The sequence below is a fragment of the Pelodiscus sinensis genome, chromosome 16, assembly GCF_049634645.1.
Source record: "Pelodiscus sinensis isolate JC-2024 chromosome 16, ASM4963464v1, whole genome shotgun sequence".
Taxonomy (NCBI): domain Eukaryota; kingdom Metazoa; phylum Chordata; order Testudines; family Trionychidae; genus Pelodiscus; species Pelodiscus sinensis.
Window position 1 is genome coordinate 37,625,471 of NC_134726.1, and position 14,149 is coordinate 37,639,619.

The 14,149-nt window shown below is 57.4% G+C and overlaps 1 protein-coding gene across 7 annotated transcripts in view; it reads right to left on the bottom strand.

Moving 5' to 3' along the window:
- Positions 1–1,295: 1,295 nt before the first annotated feature.
- Positions 1,296–14,149, bottom strand: part of NOXO1 (NADPH oxidase organizer 1) — a 38,985-nt gene continuing 26,131 nt past the window's right edge. For 6 of the 7 annotated variants that reach the window (XM_075899834.1, XM_014576650.3, XM_075899835.1 and 3 more), the window contains 7 exons: positions 8,311–8,391; positions 8,112–8,187; positions 7,202–7,382; positions 5,988–6,181; positions 4,622–4,735; positions 3,792–3,909; positions 1,296–2,402 (listed from right to left, as the gene is read on the bottom strand). In XM_075899834.1, coding sequence (XP_075755949.1) covers positions 1,676–2,402; positions 3,792–3,909; positions 4,622–4,735; positions 5,988–6,181; positions 7,202–7,382; positions 8,112–8,187; positions 8,311–8,391 — 1,491 coding nt within the window. In that variant the 3' untranslated portion in view covers positions 1,296–1,675. Of the gene's footprint in view, positions 2,403–3,791; positions 3,910–4,621; positions 4,736–5,987; positions 6,182–7,201; positions 7,383–8,111; positions 8,188–8,310; positions 8,392–8,558; positions 8,695–14,149 lie in introns of those variants that run through there. The other variant, XM_006129283.4, reaches the window with a different exon arrangement.

The window sequence follows — 14,149 nt, forward strand, 5'->3', positions numbered from 1 at the left end:
TCGACTCTCAGCCCCATCCTTGTCTATCCTCTGCCCTGCACAAGAAACCCAGGCGTGAGTCCGAGTCACTGCGTTAACACCCTTCTCTGAGCGGTGCCCTGTGTGTGCAGCGGTTACCTGTCCCTGCGTGATGCCGCCTGCTGCCAGCCAGCGTCCTTTTGGCCTGTTTTAAAACAGGAGCCGGGCAGCCCAGTGTAGGCCCCTTCCGTTTGGATAACTCCCCCGCAGCTCTCGAGCGGAGACCCTCGGCCCCGGCGTTGGCATAAAGCCTGTCAGCTTTCTACAGGCGGGAGCCTCGTTCCGTCTCCAGCGGATGGAAGACGCTGGCTTTGTCTACACTTCCCAGCTTAAAGCGCAGCCCTCCCACCTCTTGCGCATAGATCCTAGGGTGCCCTGCCTCCACGTCCACGCACCTACCAGGGTGCACGGAAAGGGCCCGGCTGCCTCTTTCCCACGTGCGTGTTTGACGTGAGCAAGCTGCGACCAGCACGTTCCCGAGCAGGGAAAACATGCTGGGAGGAGGAAAAGCGCCGCCGAGGCCGCCTGCTGCCCGAGCTGCACTGAGCCAGCCCCTTTCACCCTGGCGGCCTGCCTCGGGCCGCTCGTTTCTCAGGGACACTGGTGGCCGAGTGCTATGGGCCTGTGCTGGGGTGGGCTGACTGGCTGAGCCGGTCCGGTAAGGAGCACTGGACCAGCTTGCCTGGCAGGCTGCAGTCACTGAATTGACAAGCTGGGGCCATTCCCTGCCCCCTCAGGCTTTCCCAGCGGACAGCACCATGGGTCAGACAGGTCTCACTTCGCTGCTCAGAGGCTGGAATTGGAAGATGAGGGCTGGGGGGCAGGCCCTAGGCAGCAGAGGGGCTGGGCTGAGGAGTGGTTCCTGCTCCCAGCCTCACCCAGCAGGGCCTATTTAATTACGGGGATTAGCCCAAGGAGAGGGGAGTTTCAACCTGGCTCGCGGCGCTGGTGATGTTTGGCCCCCGCCTGCCGCCTGGCCATGTGCAGCTAGAGGGAGGCGGAATCCAGGCGAACACCTCGCTTTGGGCCTAGGTGGAAATGCCAACAGGACTGGGGAAAGGCGCAAGGGACGGGGGCAGTTCAGCGCTGGCGGTGCTGTGCTGTGCTGAGCTGACCGGAACAGCAGGAGATGTGACAGGAGAGATCAGAGACAGACCTAGCTGGGGGGCTGGAACAGCGCGGGTGTGGTGAGGGAGATCTGCAAATCACTACGTGGGGAGAGTAGCTGGGGCCCTGGGGAGGCAGATACAATCCCTAGAGAGCCGCGAAAGAGGAAGTTGGTGCTTCGTGGCCTTTATTTCCCTGCCTGCTCACAGACGTTGGCATCGTGCCCGCAGCTTTCTCCCCAGGCAAAGGAAACGGGAATTCGTCGAGCTGCTGCAAAGCCTTAGCGGTGTATCCGAGCGGGTCCCGGTTACTCATTCCCATTAGGAAGTCTCTCGGTCGCCCAGGGAGCTCTGCCAAGCCACAGCCGCTGAGGAAATGCCCCAGGGTCCAAGGCTGTGCCCATAACCCTACGAACGCTGCATCTTGGATAGAGCCCGTCACCTCCGCACGCGACAGGCCCAAGCGCTGACCCTCTGCCCGCCGCCCGCTCTGGCTGAGCGAGGCGAAGGTTAGGAAAGGCAGCCGCTCCGGCTCAGGGCGACATTGGGTCTCACCGGAGGGGGGCGTGCGCTAGAGCCTCCGGCGGCTGGGCGCCCGTTTCCCCTGCAGGGCGGAGGGAAGGGGAGGACTCGTGCAGGCTGGGCCTGAGCACGGCTCTTTGCACGACTCTCTTGGTCACGGTGCTGCATTTCTGGAGGATTTCGTGGACCGCGGGCCGCGCGGGCACCTTGGGGATGCTGGCCGCGGCATCGGGGCTGGGAAGGAAAGAATCGGAGCCGCTTGGAGACTCCTCAAAGCCAGAATCGTTCCTGTCTTTGCTGGTGAGCCGAGGAGCTTTGCTGCCTTCACTGGCCTGCAGGGAGCCAGCTCCACCCTGGTTGGCTCCAGGCAGAGACCCCGAGGAGCCCGGCTTCCACGCCTGCTTGAAGCCGCGTTCGCTCCCTGAACTAACGGACGAACTGTCCAGCTCCCACGCGAGGCTGGAGCCGGCTCCGCTCTCCGTCCCAGGCAGCGGGCTGCTCAGAGAGCTCGATCTCCTCCTGCTCAAAGGCTCCCTGCTCTTGGCAGGCTTCTCGCTGGCCACGCACGTCTGAGGCGCAGCCCCGGCCTGCGTCTTGCGCGGGGGCGGGGAGCTCCCGTGGGCGGGGCCGGCCACCTGCAGCAGGTTCGGGGTGGAGACGCAGAGGCCGGCGTTCACAATCATTTGGAACTTGCTGTGCGGGTTCCTGTACGGCTGGAGGAACATGGAGGGGATGTAGCCAGTGCGCTCATTGTACCTGTGGGAAAGGAAGGGGAAAGCCACGCGTGAGCATAAGAGCAGCTTCCTGCCTGCTCGGAGGAGATAGGGGGCTGCCAAACACTCCAGTCCAGGGTTCCCTGTGAGCTGAACGCTTGGGCAGCCGCCCAGCGGAGATTCCGATGCCACCCAGCTGATCAGCAGAGCGCCCACAGCCAGCAGCGTGTGTTTCTATTGGTGGTGCACATCCGCACATTCCTCCGTGCACAGAACAAAATGTATTCCACCCACGGATAGACCTGGGATATGCAGCCAGTGGGCACCAGCTACCAGTAGCCAGACTGGGACTGAACTTTGGGGGGCTGCTGTTGAAGATGAGCAAGCCCAGAACTGGGGACACCAAAGCCAAGGGTGGCAGAGAGACTCATGGGAAGTGTAGAGCAGTGCCCGTGGAGGGTGGCTGTCCTGAGGAGGGACCCTGCAAGCTGCTGGGGTGGTGGATCCAGGCCAGCTTTGAGTGGACAGGCACAGAGAGGCCCACACAGGTTCTGGGGCTCAGCTAGGCAGGGGGCGGAGGCTCAGGTGTGAATTCCATGACCGTCTCCGATTGGTCCCCCGCTCCGCCTTCTCTCAAGGGCTAGACGTAAGGATGTTACATTTAGGTTAATCAACTAATCAAATAGTCGATGCACTTTGCATTGACTATTTGATGAGTCAATAAGGGCGCCTTCACCTGTTAAATGTAGCAAGAGCCCTGCCGGCTCATGCTACATTCCAAAGGTGGAAGCGCCGTGGGGAGCACGGGGCTGGGGGGGCACTCAAGTAGCCCCCCACTGGCCCTGCGCTCCCTGCTTCTGAAATGTGGTAGAGCCCTCCCCAGATTGGTTGAGTCCCCTGCTGGCCCCATGCTCCCTGCGCTTTGCTCTTGAAATATACAAGACCCCTGTTCTTGCTACATTTCAAAGGCAGAAGCCCCGCCAGTTCCCCGCTGTGTCCCTGCCCCTCCACAGTGCTGGGGGGAACTGGCTTCTAAGCCGGCTCCCCGCAGCACCGGCTCCTGCTCCCCCCTTGCTGCCTTTCTCTGCTAGCGGCAGTGGAGGGGTAGGGGAGGGAACAGCAGCTAGTCGAGTCAGAAGGGGAATGAGCTCTCTCTGAGAGCTACCTGACAAGCACATGGGTGGTTGACTAGTTGCTTACATCCCTACTTAGAGGCGGGGGAAGATGAATGTCACCCTGGAAGCTGCATGCAGAATTCTCCCGGAAGGAGGCGCTCTCCCCCAGAGCAGCACTCGGCAGGGGTCCCGGCCCAAGCCCCAAGCACGGCCCAGCATTCCCTGGACAATCCCCCGCTGCCCGAGAGATTCCAGCCCATGCCTGGGTATCGGACACAAGGGAAGGGGAAAGGCTCCTGCCAAGAGACTCTCCTTACCCGATCCGCCACCAGCCGTTGTCAGACGTCTCCAGCACCTCCACCACCACCCCGACGTTCACAGAGAGCTCGTCCGCCTTCTGAGCCTCGTAGGCCCGCACGGCGTAATACAGGCTGCCTGCGGACAAGAGGGAGGGCTCCTTTGTGCTTTGCAGGCAAGAGAGATGCCTGGGCAGAGCATGGGAGCAAGAGAGGTGGGAACACCCTCCGGCCTGCCCGCCATCTGGGCCACAAAACGTACAAGCCGGAGGAGCCGTTCACTGTGGGCAGACGGGCCGGCCCAACGTCGAAGCATCCCTTTAGACTGGCCCTCTGGCCCATTAGCGAACTGAGCCCCGCGAGGCCCCTTGTGGGGGGTCAGGATAACGGAGATGGAGGAACTGAGGCAGGGAGGCTCACGGGGACCACATCTTCTCACGATCCAGGCAGTTGTAAGGGTGTTAGACCGGCTTCCAAGTGCTGGACGTGGCCCCGAGTCCCATTACCAGCCGGGCGTCCATGCAAGTGACCGACTGACACCCGGGGGGAGCGTCATGGACAAAAGCGCACCAGAGGGAATGCTGGTCTCAGGGCCACTCGCAATGACAACAGGCGCGTGTGATCTTCACCCCGACGACACCCCCTACACAACTTGCCAAGGTCAGACAACGACTGGCCGGGGCTGGAACCCAGGCCAACCGCGTCCCAGCCCTGTTAGCCCCCAGCTCTCGGAGGCGCGGTTGGGTTTCAGTCTGTGCCCTTCGGCAGGGCCTGCGTTTAGGGGAGAAACGTCAGCGTAGGCCTGAGCCAACAGCAGGCCTGGAAAGCTCAAGGCCACAGCCCAGACTCACCCTCCTCGTCCAGTTCTCTGGCCTGCGGACTCTCCTCCCCTGTGCCGCCCTCCTGCAGGTACGGAGCTGGGAACCAGGCGATTTGCTGGTCCTTGTTCTCCACCAGCCACCACCCTGCAGCAAACACAGTAGCTGGGAATCACACAGGGCGCTGCACATGGGCTCAGCTGGCAAAGTGTTTCCCACAGAATCCCAGAGCTGGCAGAGACCTCAGGAGGCATTGAGTTCAGCCCCCTGCCCAAAGCAGAGCCAGCCCCAACTCAATCATCCCAGCCAGGGCTTGGTCAAGCCAGGACGTAAAAACCTCTAGGGATGGAGATTCCACCCCTCCCTAGGGAACAATCCCAGCGCCTCCCCACCCGCCTAGGGAAATCGTTTGTCCTAATCTCCAACCTAGACCTCCCCCACTGCGACTTGAGACTGTTGCTCCTTGTTCTGTCTCCTGTCCCCACTGAGAACAGCCTCTGTCCATCCTCTCTGGAACCCCCCTGCAGGGAGTTGAAGGCTGCTCTCAAATCCCCCCTCACTCTTCTCTTCTGCAGACTGAACAGACCCAAATCCCTCAGCCTCTCCTCATTGTCATCTGCTCCAGCCCCCTCAGCATTTTGGTTGCCCTCTGCTGGACCCTCTCCAATGCGTCCACGTCCTTTCTGTAGTGGGGGGCCCAGAACTGGACACAGTACTCCAGATGTGGCTTCACCAGAGCCGAATAAAGGGGAATAATCACTTCTCTGGATCTGCTGGCAATGCTCCTCCTGATGCGCCTTCTTGGCTACAATTGCACCCTCTTGACTCCTATCCAGCTTCTCATCCACTGGAATCCCCAGGTCCTTTTCTGCCGAGCTGCTACTTAGCCATTCAGTCCCCAGCCTGTAACAGTGCTTGGGATTCTTCCGTCCCAAGGGCAGGACTCTACACTTGTCCTTGTTGAACCGCATCAGATTTCTTTTGGCCCAATCCTCTACTCTGTCTAGGTCACTCTGGACCCTGTCCCTGCCCTCCAACATCCATTTATCAAAGATTGAGCCCTATAGTGAAGTTGCCTAATGCCTGCCATTGTGAATGGGGGTGAGTTGGGGGTCAGGATTCCTGAGCCCCCAGCTCACGGACCTGCAAGGTTAGGAATAGAAACCTGGAATCCTGAGACTCACACTTCTTGCTCCACCAGCTGGAAAACCCTATTGCCCTGGTTCTTTTCTTCTGGAGAAAATATTTAGAACCCTAAACAAGGTAAGTTATAGCATTCAGTGTATGTGTGTACACACACACACACACACACACACACACACACACACACCCCACCAGTCTAAAACTCACTCCAATTCATACTCCGAACAAGAAAATGACCTGTCCACACAAGATCTACCTGTCACATCCTTGATTAACACTTCGACAACCTCCTCCTTGACAACGCTGAAGGGTCTGTTCTTGGTGTCTTTGGTTTCGTAGTCTTCAATGCAGCGGTAGCTTTGGGAGACCACTGGCTGAGTAATAGAGGGGGTCTGCTGCTTGGGCTGTTCTTTCTTTCCATCGCCCAGTTCTGACGGCATAATTATAATGCTGGAAAGTAAAGTTTGATATGGGTCTGTTCTGAAGCCGGGGGGCAGCCTGTATTTAGGATTCATCTGGGGAATAGGCGGTGGGGGAAATTCGCCCCTATGCAGAAGATCAGGACAAGGGGCAGGCATCATTTAAGTCTATAACATCTCAAAGCACTTAGCAAACATTCCCAACCATCGCTCTCCTCTCCAAAAAAAGTGGTTTTTATGGCACTTCATGGGTGGGATACAGGGGCACAGAGTTAGAGAGATTTGCTCAGTCACCCAGTGAAAAAGTGGCAAGAGTTGGAAATAAATCTCAGAAGTCCCTGGCTCCTTCCCTTCCCACTTAGCCCACGCTCTCAGCAAGATCTGCATTTCCACTTTGCAGGGTTTTGCAATGACCCTGCTGAATGGTAAGAATCGGAGAGGGCTACACACTGGTAGTTGGTATTAAATCATTAAACCCCTGACATTTGCTTTGCCTCCAAGCGGGCTTTCATGTAAAATAAAAACGGCCTCGTTTTTAGAATGGCCATAATTATTGTTTTGCTGTTTGCCAACTGACCCCCCCCCCACCCATCCTTTTACACAAGCCAGTCCTTAAGGTTTGAAAAGCAGTTGCTTGTACAGAATGAACAGGCAGGGAAGCAGCTAGTGTGTTGCTGATAGACGTTATTCCCAAGGAAACTACTCGCCCATTTCTAATTTCTGCTCTGTTGCACCCATGGTCTGAGTGAAACCAACAACAGCAAGAAAATGCAAGGTGTCCTGCAAAAGTGAGTGAGAGAATGGGGGGGGGGGAGAGAGAGAAAGGGATTGAGACACAAGGAGAACAGGAGGAAGAGCTAGGGGAAGCTTATCAGTGTTTTTATCATTCTTTGGCACTTCAGTCCTGCATTTCTAATTCGTTCAGGGTAGGTAACAAAATGGAAAACATTTTCCAGGAAAAAAAATCCTCCATATTTTAATATTGAAATTTCCCTCCCCCTGTTTCTGAAGCAGAAATGTGTGAAGCCAGGAAAATGCAGTTAGTCTGTACCTGTTTTCTGAAAAAGAAGGGTCTAAGTCTTGGGTTTGCGCTTTGAAAAACTGGATCACATCTTCGCCCTGCGAGATTTTTGCATCTGTTTTCAGCAGTTCCTGGGAGTAAGTCTCCAGCAGTTTCAATCTCTCCAGCGACCTGCTCGAATTCCTGTTCTTTCTCTGCATCAGTTTTGCATCTTTGATGTGACAGAAGCAAACCACCATTAGCAAAATACTGATTATAACGTGGTGCTGCCTGGTACACATTACCTTCTGTCTACACATCTCTGACTCCCACCTGAGTACTTCACATATAGAACTAGGATCAACGGCTACATATTTCTGTGTCTCATCATTTTCTATGCCTTGTGCTATTTTGTCGCAAGCCTAACTTTTGCCTTTGATCGTATATGGAAGCTGCACTGTATCGTGTTGCAAAGAGCTTGGATCAGTATTTGAACTGGAAACAAACCCACGGCCTTCCTTTTTTAACCCAACACTAGATACGTCTACACAGCAGTGTTATTTTGGAGTAACACAGTCAGCGTTTACACTACAAGCCGTTATTTTGACACTGTCGAAATAACCGCGAGCTGGAGGATTACTTACTCTGACTCCTGTAACCCTCATGGTATGAGGAGTCAGGGAAGTCAGAGGAGGAGTGCTCTTTCTCCGACTTCCTGCTGTGTAGCCAGCGCCACAAGCCGAAATAAGCTAGTTCAACTTAAGCTACGCAATTGACGCTGCTGAAGTTATGTCGTTGATTTCAGCTTTTGCCCCGCTGTGTAGATGTGCCCTGGTGTAAATCAGGACCAGTGACAGACCTCTACTCTTCTTTCCTTGACAGTTGCCTTCCCTCTAGTCCCTCCAGTCATTTTTGTTGGTCTGCGCTGCCTCTCTCCCATTTGTTAAATCCCCTTGCTTACCTTTAAACTTTGGAATGCTCCGATCAGATTTCTTCAGTAAGCCGCCTTCGATGGGGAATTTTCTCTTCAGTACTTTCTGAGTGACCAAAAGAGCAGGAAAGGAGAGGAAAAGAATGAGTATGGTGTTCCCACCTCCTAGTAACGGCAGCAACAAATTAACACCGGTTTGGAAAGCATCTCCGGGGAGCTGGTAACTTACATGGAATTTCTTAAACTCTTCAAAAGTCCTGTAGATGAGAACGTTGTTTCGATCGGACCAGGACACGGCCATCATGTACTTCTGAAAGAGAGGAAGATAAAGTTAGAGTCTTCCTGTCCCAGCTGATAACTTTGTGATCGCAACTTTGTTGTGGGCAAGCCGAAGTGCAAACCAAATGAAAAAGCTCTGAAGTTTCCTAATTTGCAGCGGTGGATATATGCACGGGAAAGAGACGCGGGTCAAAGTACCTTCTTTTTTTTGCACTGCATCAAGCCAACAGCTTTCACGTCAACAGGGTACCGGCTGCAGCTCATCTCTCCTGCAGGCTGACACTGTCTCCCTGCACGCTGGCTCCAACCTGTAGTCTGCTACGGCACCTGCCTTCCACAGACTAAATATTCAGGAGCAGGAGGGAGGGGCCCAGGCTGCTCCAGCCAGTCAGACTTAACTAAACAACCCATTTTTTGTTTCCTGCTCCACCCAGAAATGTACGAGGTCCAGAAATTCCAAGATCTGCCAATTCTGACATGCCTCTCGACTGACGGCATCGAGGGGCTCTCCCATGAGAAGCCAGGACAAGGGGCTGCTGAGATTGGCACGTGGAGTCGCTCACGGTGGGGAAAGGTTCCGCAACATTGCCTAGCTCATTGCGGACTGACAGAGAGCAAGGCAGCCCTTGGGGTGAGCTGGACGTCGTATACCTGGGCGACAAGTCCAGGGCTTCTTTGGGACACAGACCAGACTGACTGGAGAATTCGAACAGGTGGCCAAGGGAAAGTGGCCCTGGGAAGGCAGAAGTGCAACTGGTACTTGCTCCCTGCATGGGGGGCACATGGTGCCCGGGGACACACATCTGGGGCATTTAGACACAGAGGGCTGGAGGGGGTTATTGCCAGGCCTGGGTATAATTTGCAGGGTGGTAGCTGTGTCAGTGCTGGGGTGAGGGAATATCAGCTATAGACCAACTTCTGTGGATGGAAGAGAGAAACTTTTGAGGTGCTGCCTGGAGATCATATCTCTTTCACCCCCAGAAATTGGTCCAGTGACTGATATTACCTCACCCACCTTTCTTGGATGGTGATAGGCCAGAGGCTGGGCAGCCTTCCTACACACACACCAGTGTCTCAGGCTTGACCTAGGGAGAGGGGCCGGCAGAGGCTCCACACCTGGCCCGTTACAGGAGCTGCCTGTGTAGCCCGCGCCCCCACTGAGTGTGGTTCCCCATCCCAGGCAGCGGCGCCGAGAGCACGTACACAGAGAGAGAAGGAGTCTGCTCTACAGCCTGAGCTCAGCGCCAGCTTTCAGCTCAAGTGGTAGCGGCTCAGGCACTAAGTTCCGGAGGGCCCAGGTTCGGTTCCGCCTGTCGGCGCTGTGCCTGCAGTCACGCCATCTCGCGCGGTACTCTGCTCCCAGATCCCTTACACTCACCAGGGCCGAGGAAACCCCGGGCCCGCCAGGAACTAGCCCTGGAGTTTCAGCAGGTGGGGTTCTTCCCTTGGCCGGTGTTGAACCAAAGCCCTCGTCACCTTCGGGCTGAGCAAGGCCTAATACTGAGGGCCTGACTACAGAGCCCAGGAGGTACTTTCTAACCAGGAAAGATGTTCACGCCTGGCCAGAGCCCAACGGGGCCGAGTCTGGTTCCCTGGCATTTGCAGCTGACTTGGTGGTTCACCTTCTGCCTAAGCTACGCTTGGTGTCAGGGCAGTGGCTGACCTCAGGTTCCCAAAGGAGGGAGCTGAGGGTGATACATGGCGGTTCTCCACAAGGAAGTGCCCATGGCTGCCGGGCTAACAATGGAAGAAGGGCAAGACCCCACGCAGGGCCAGGAACAGGCGCGAGGCCAAACACCCGAAGGAGCACAGCGGAGAGCCCAGAGCGGGGCCAGGAACAGGCAAGAGGTCGAACACCCAAAGGAGGGCAGCGGAGAGCCCAGAGCGGGGCCAGGAACACCTGGAGGGCAGCGGAGAGCCCCGAGCCGGGCCAGGAACAGGCGAGAGGTTGAACACCCAAAGGAGGGCAGCGGAGAGCCCCGAGCGGGGCCAGGAACAGGTGAGAGGTCGAACACCCAAAGGAGGGCAGCGGAGAGCCCAGAGCGGGGCCAGGAACAGGTGAGAGGTTGAACACCCAAAGGAGGGCAGCGGAGAGCCCAGAGCGGGGCCAGGAACAGGTGAGAGGTTGAACACCCAAAGGAGGGCAGCGGAGAGCCCAGAGCGGGGCCAGGAACAGGTGAGAGGTCGAACACCCAAAGGAGGGCAGTGGAGAGCCCAGAGCGGGGCCAGGAACACCCGGAGGGCAGCGGAGAGCCCAGAGCAGGGCCAGGAACAGGCGAGAGGTTGAACACCCAAAGGAGGGCAGCGGAGAGCCCCGAGCGGGGCCAGGCACACGGCTAGCCCCAGGAGGGTGACTGTCACTTCCCGGTGGTTCGTGAGGTAATCGCCCATTCGGCAAGCCGTGACCAGACACCAGAGCGCCAGCGGCCACCCACAGGAGAGAAGTGACACGCAGCCTCCGCCACCCTGGGCCCGTACAGAGCTGGTGAGTCAGAGGTAAAATGCCCCATAACTCACCCCTGCTCCCTCAGGCACCCACCGCCCTGCAGGGGAGGGGCTTCTGGGGGGACTCGGTGTTGTCTGAGGCACCTGAAGGGCAGAGCAGGGCAACAGGAATCCGAGCAGCAGAGCGGTTATTACAAGAGGTGACCTATGTCCCCGCCGCCTCTGCAGCCCCGAGGTAGTTACAGCTCCGAAGCCTGGCCTTGCAGGATTTACTGAGCCCTAACCTGCCTCGGGCTCGGAGCTGGCTGAGTGCTTGGCCCGGGCTCACACCTCTTTCCCGATCCAACGTCAGGCACACAGAGTTTGGCTGGTTCTGCACACCAGAGTGAACGCCGGAGGCGGACGCGCTTCCCCGCCCTCCTCCCGTGTTATGCCCCAGGCCTGTGGAATTTCCTAAACCCAGCCACGAGACGGTGGATTTTCCTCTGTGCAAAGATCCCCCTTGCTCCTGCTCCCACGGGAGGCCAGGCTCTCAGTGTAGCCCCGGGGAGCAGAACAGGGATGGCTGGAGAAAGAGAGAACAGGTGGAATTGCCGGGACTGACGTGGTTCGGCCAAGTCCCCCTCCACCCAGTGGAGACCCAGTGGAATAGGGCGGCCATTGAGGTACCTCGATAATACAGGACAGTTGCATTTTGTGCAGAAGAGCCCAGGGCAGGGAGTTGTGGGGGTTCAGGAGTCAGGGCGGGGCAAAGGGGCATTTTGAGAGGGCGAGGGGGGGGAACTGCAGCCGCCCACACCAGGTCGCTGCTGCTCTTCTTCCTCTGGCTCTCAGGGAGGGAGGGGAAAGTGCACAGCCTGCTGCATGCTCCTCTGGCCTCCCCTCGGCAGCTGGGAGAGGCAGGCCCAAGCTGAACACTGCCCCATGCTCCCTGAGAGTCGGGAAGAGGACGAACCGCTGCAGCCCCCCGCCCTCCCGGGGAGGGAGGCAAGGAGCACTCCCGGACAGGGGAGCACACCCCCAGCCAGCCCCTTTCACCTGCCTGGCTACCTGCTGCTTAGCAAGGCACCTGCAGGAAAGACCTGGGAGCCCGGCTGGGAGTAGCTGCTGCCGAGCGCCCGGGCAGCTTGCTTCTTCTTGCCGGAGCTCCGCACAGGGGCACACGAGCTTCCTTTCCACCTCTGCTCTCAAGAGCGACACGGAGGCCATAAAGGCGCCCTCTTCCGTCTTAATGGAGGGCAGAGTAGCAAACCCAGCACTGCCCCCTATAAAAGAGGACGGACGGCACCTCCCAGTGAGGTCCGGTGCAGAGCTGGCGGGACGGGCAGGCCGCAACTGGCAGCACTCCCTCACGGGGTGACCCGTGGCCACGCCCAGAGGGCTCCGGCTTGGGCAGGCGGGCCAGGCTATGTCACCTCCCACCCGCTAGCTCGCCATGCTCCCCTGGGGGTGCCGGAATGATGCCTATGGAGCCGCTTTTCCCCCTCGGCTCACTCCCTTCCTCTGCAGAGAGCCCCCGGCATCATCTCTCCTCCAGGGCTGCGTGCCTGGACCGGCCCTGTGGTTTTCCTGGAAGCAGAGACACATCCTCATAGCTGAGACTGGCCAGGAGCGGCTCCCTCATTCCCTCAGGCTGTTCTGGGCCTGGTCTGGGTGTGCAGACGGCGGGAGGGGAGGGAGGACAGAGCGTGGGGCTTGGCTCCGGCCCCTCTCTGCCTCCCTGCTGCACAGAGCCAGCAGCCTGCCCTGCAAAGGGGGTAGTGCCCGCAGCTGCCCGGGCTGGCATGGCATCTGAGAGCTCAGGCTGCCGGCCCAGAAACCCGAGGGTCATTCTAGGGGCTGCCGCAGGCTGCCATGGCTGAGGAGTTGGCACAAGGAACAGTGACGTGCCAGGCCCGAGGGAGCTCTGGGCAGGACCAGCGACTCCAGGAGAGGAACAAGGGGAGAGGGGGAGTCTGGCCAGAGAACACTGTATCCCTTTCCTCGCCGTGCTCTTCCCATTGGTCCTCCACTGCCCCAGTCCGGGCCTGGCCCATCCTCCCCAGACACCTCGAGGTATCAGCTCCCACAGAGTCTAACAATGAGAGAGCCCTGGGAGGCCATTGTGCCCAGACAACGGGAGAGGAGGGCAGCGGAGGGGTGGCAATGAAGCGGCCACCCCTTTGTGGGGAAAGCATGCTCCACACCCCATTGATCTTGCTGCTAGCAGCATTCCCTTTGCACATTTTCAGCCCCCTACCCAGCCTCGGGAAGCCACTTGTCCCCCCGACCACGCCAGGGCGTCCCGAGCCTGCCGATGTGAGGGACTCTCGCCCTTTTCAATCAGCTGCACTTTTGTGCATTGCCATCATGCCTTGAGGCCTCTGCTAAATCAAGGCCCCGCTGTGCAAACACATGGCAAGCCCCTGCCCCAAAGAGCTCACAGTACAGAGAGCCAAGACAACCAATTGGAAGGAGACTAGGCTATTATTCCCTTTCTACACAAGGGAAACTGAGGCATGGTGCAATTCAGGAACAGGACCGAGGCCACATAGGGTGTCTGTGTTAGAGCCAAGTACAAAACCTGTATCCCCTGACTCCTAGTCCAGTGCTTGAGTTCACACTTCATTTAACCACTCGCCTGCCTCGCTGTCATTTGTAGCATGTCCCAGGCAGGTGATCTGGAAGGGCCTGCTTCTCATATCATAGGAGGATATGAGAGAGGTCTATAAAATCATGACTGGTGTGGAAAAAGTGAATAAGGAAAAGTGATTTACTTATTCCCACAATATAAGAACTAGGGGTCACCAAATGAAATCAATAGGCAACAAGTTGAAAACAAACCAAAGGAAGTTTTTCTTCACTCAGCACACTGTCAACCTGTGGAACTCCTTGCCAGAGGATATTGTGAAGACTAGGACTTTAACAGGGTTCAAAAGAGAGCTAGAGAGATTCATGGAGGTTAGGTCCCTCAATGGCTATTTGCCAGGATGGTTAGGAATGGTGTCCCTAGCCTCTGTCTGGAAATGGGTGACAGAGGGATGAGTGAAGATTCCCTGTTGTGTTCCCTCGTTTTGGGGCATCTGGCCTTGGCCACTGTCGGCAGACAGGATACGGGGCTAGATGGACGTTTGGTCTGACCCAATATGGCCGTTCTTATGTTCTCCTTTCACGTTGGCGTGAACGAGGAGTAACTCAGTGAAGTCAGTGACATTACACCAATGCACAAAACAGACTTGGGGGAGGAGGATCTAGCTCAGATCTTTGCCAGCCCAGAGCAGCTGAAAGTGGGGTCGCAGAACAAAGAGGCACAAGGATGCTCAGGGTCAGACTCTCCACCTACTCAAACCAGTCCATTGACGTCA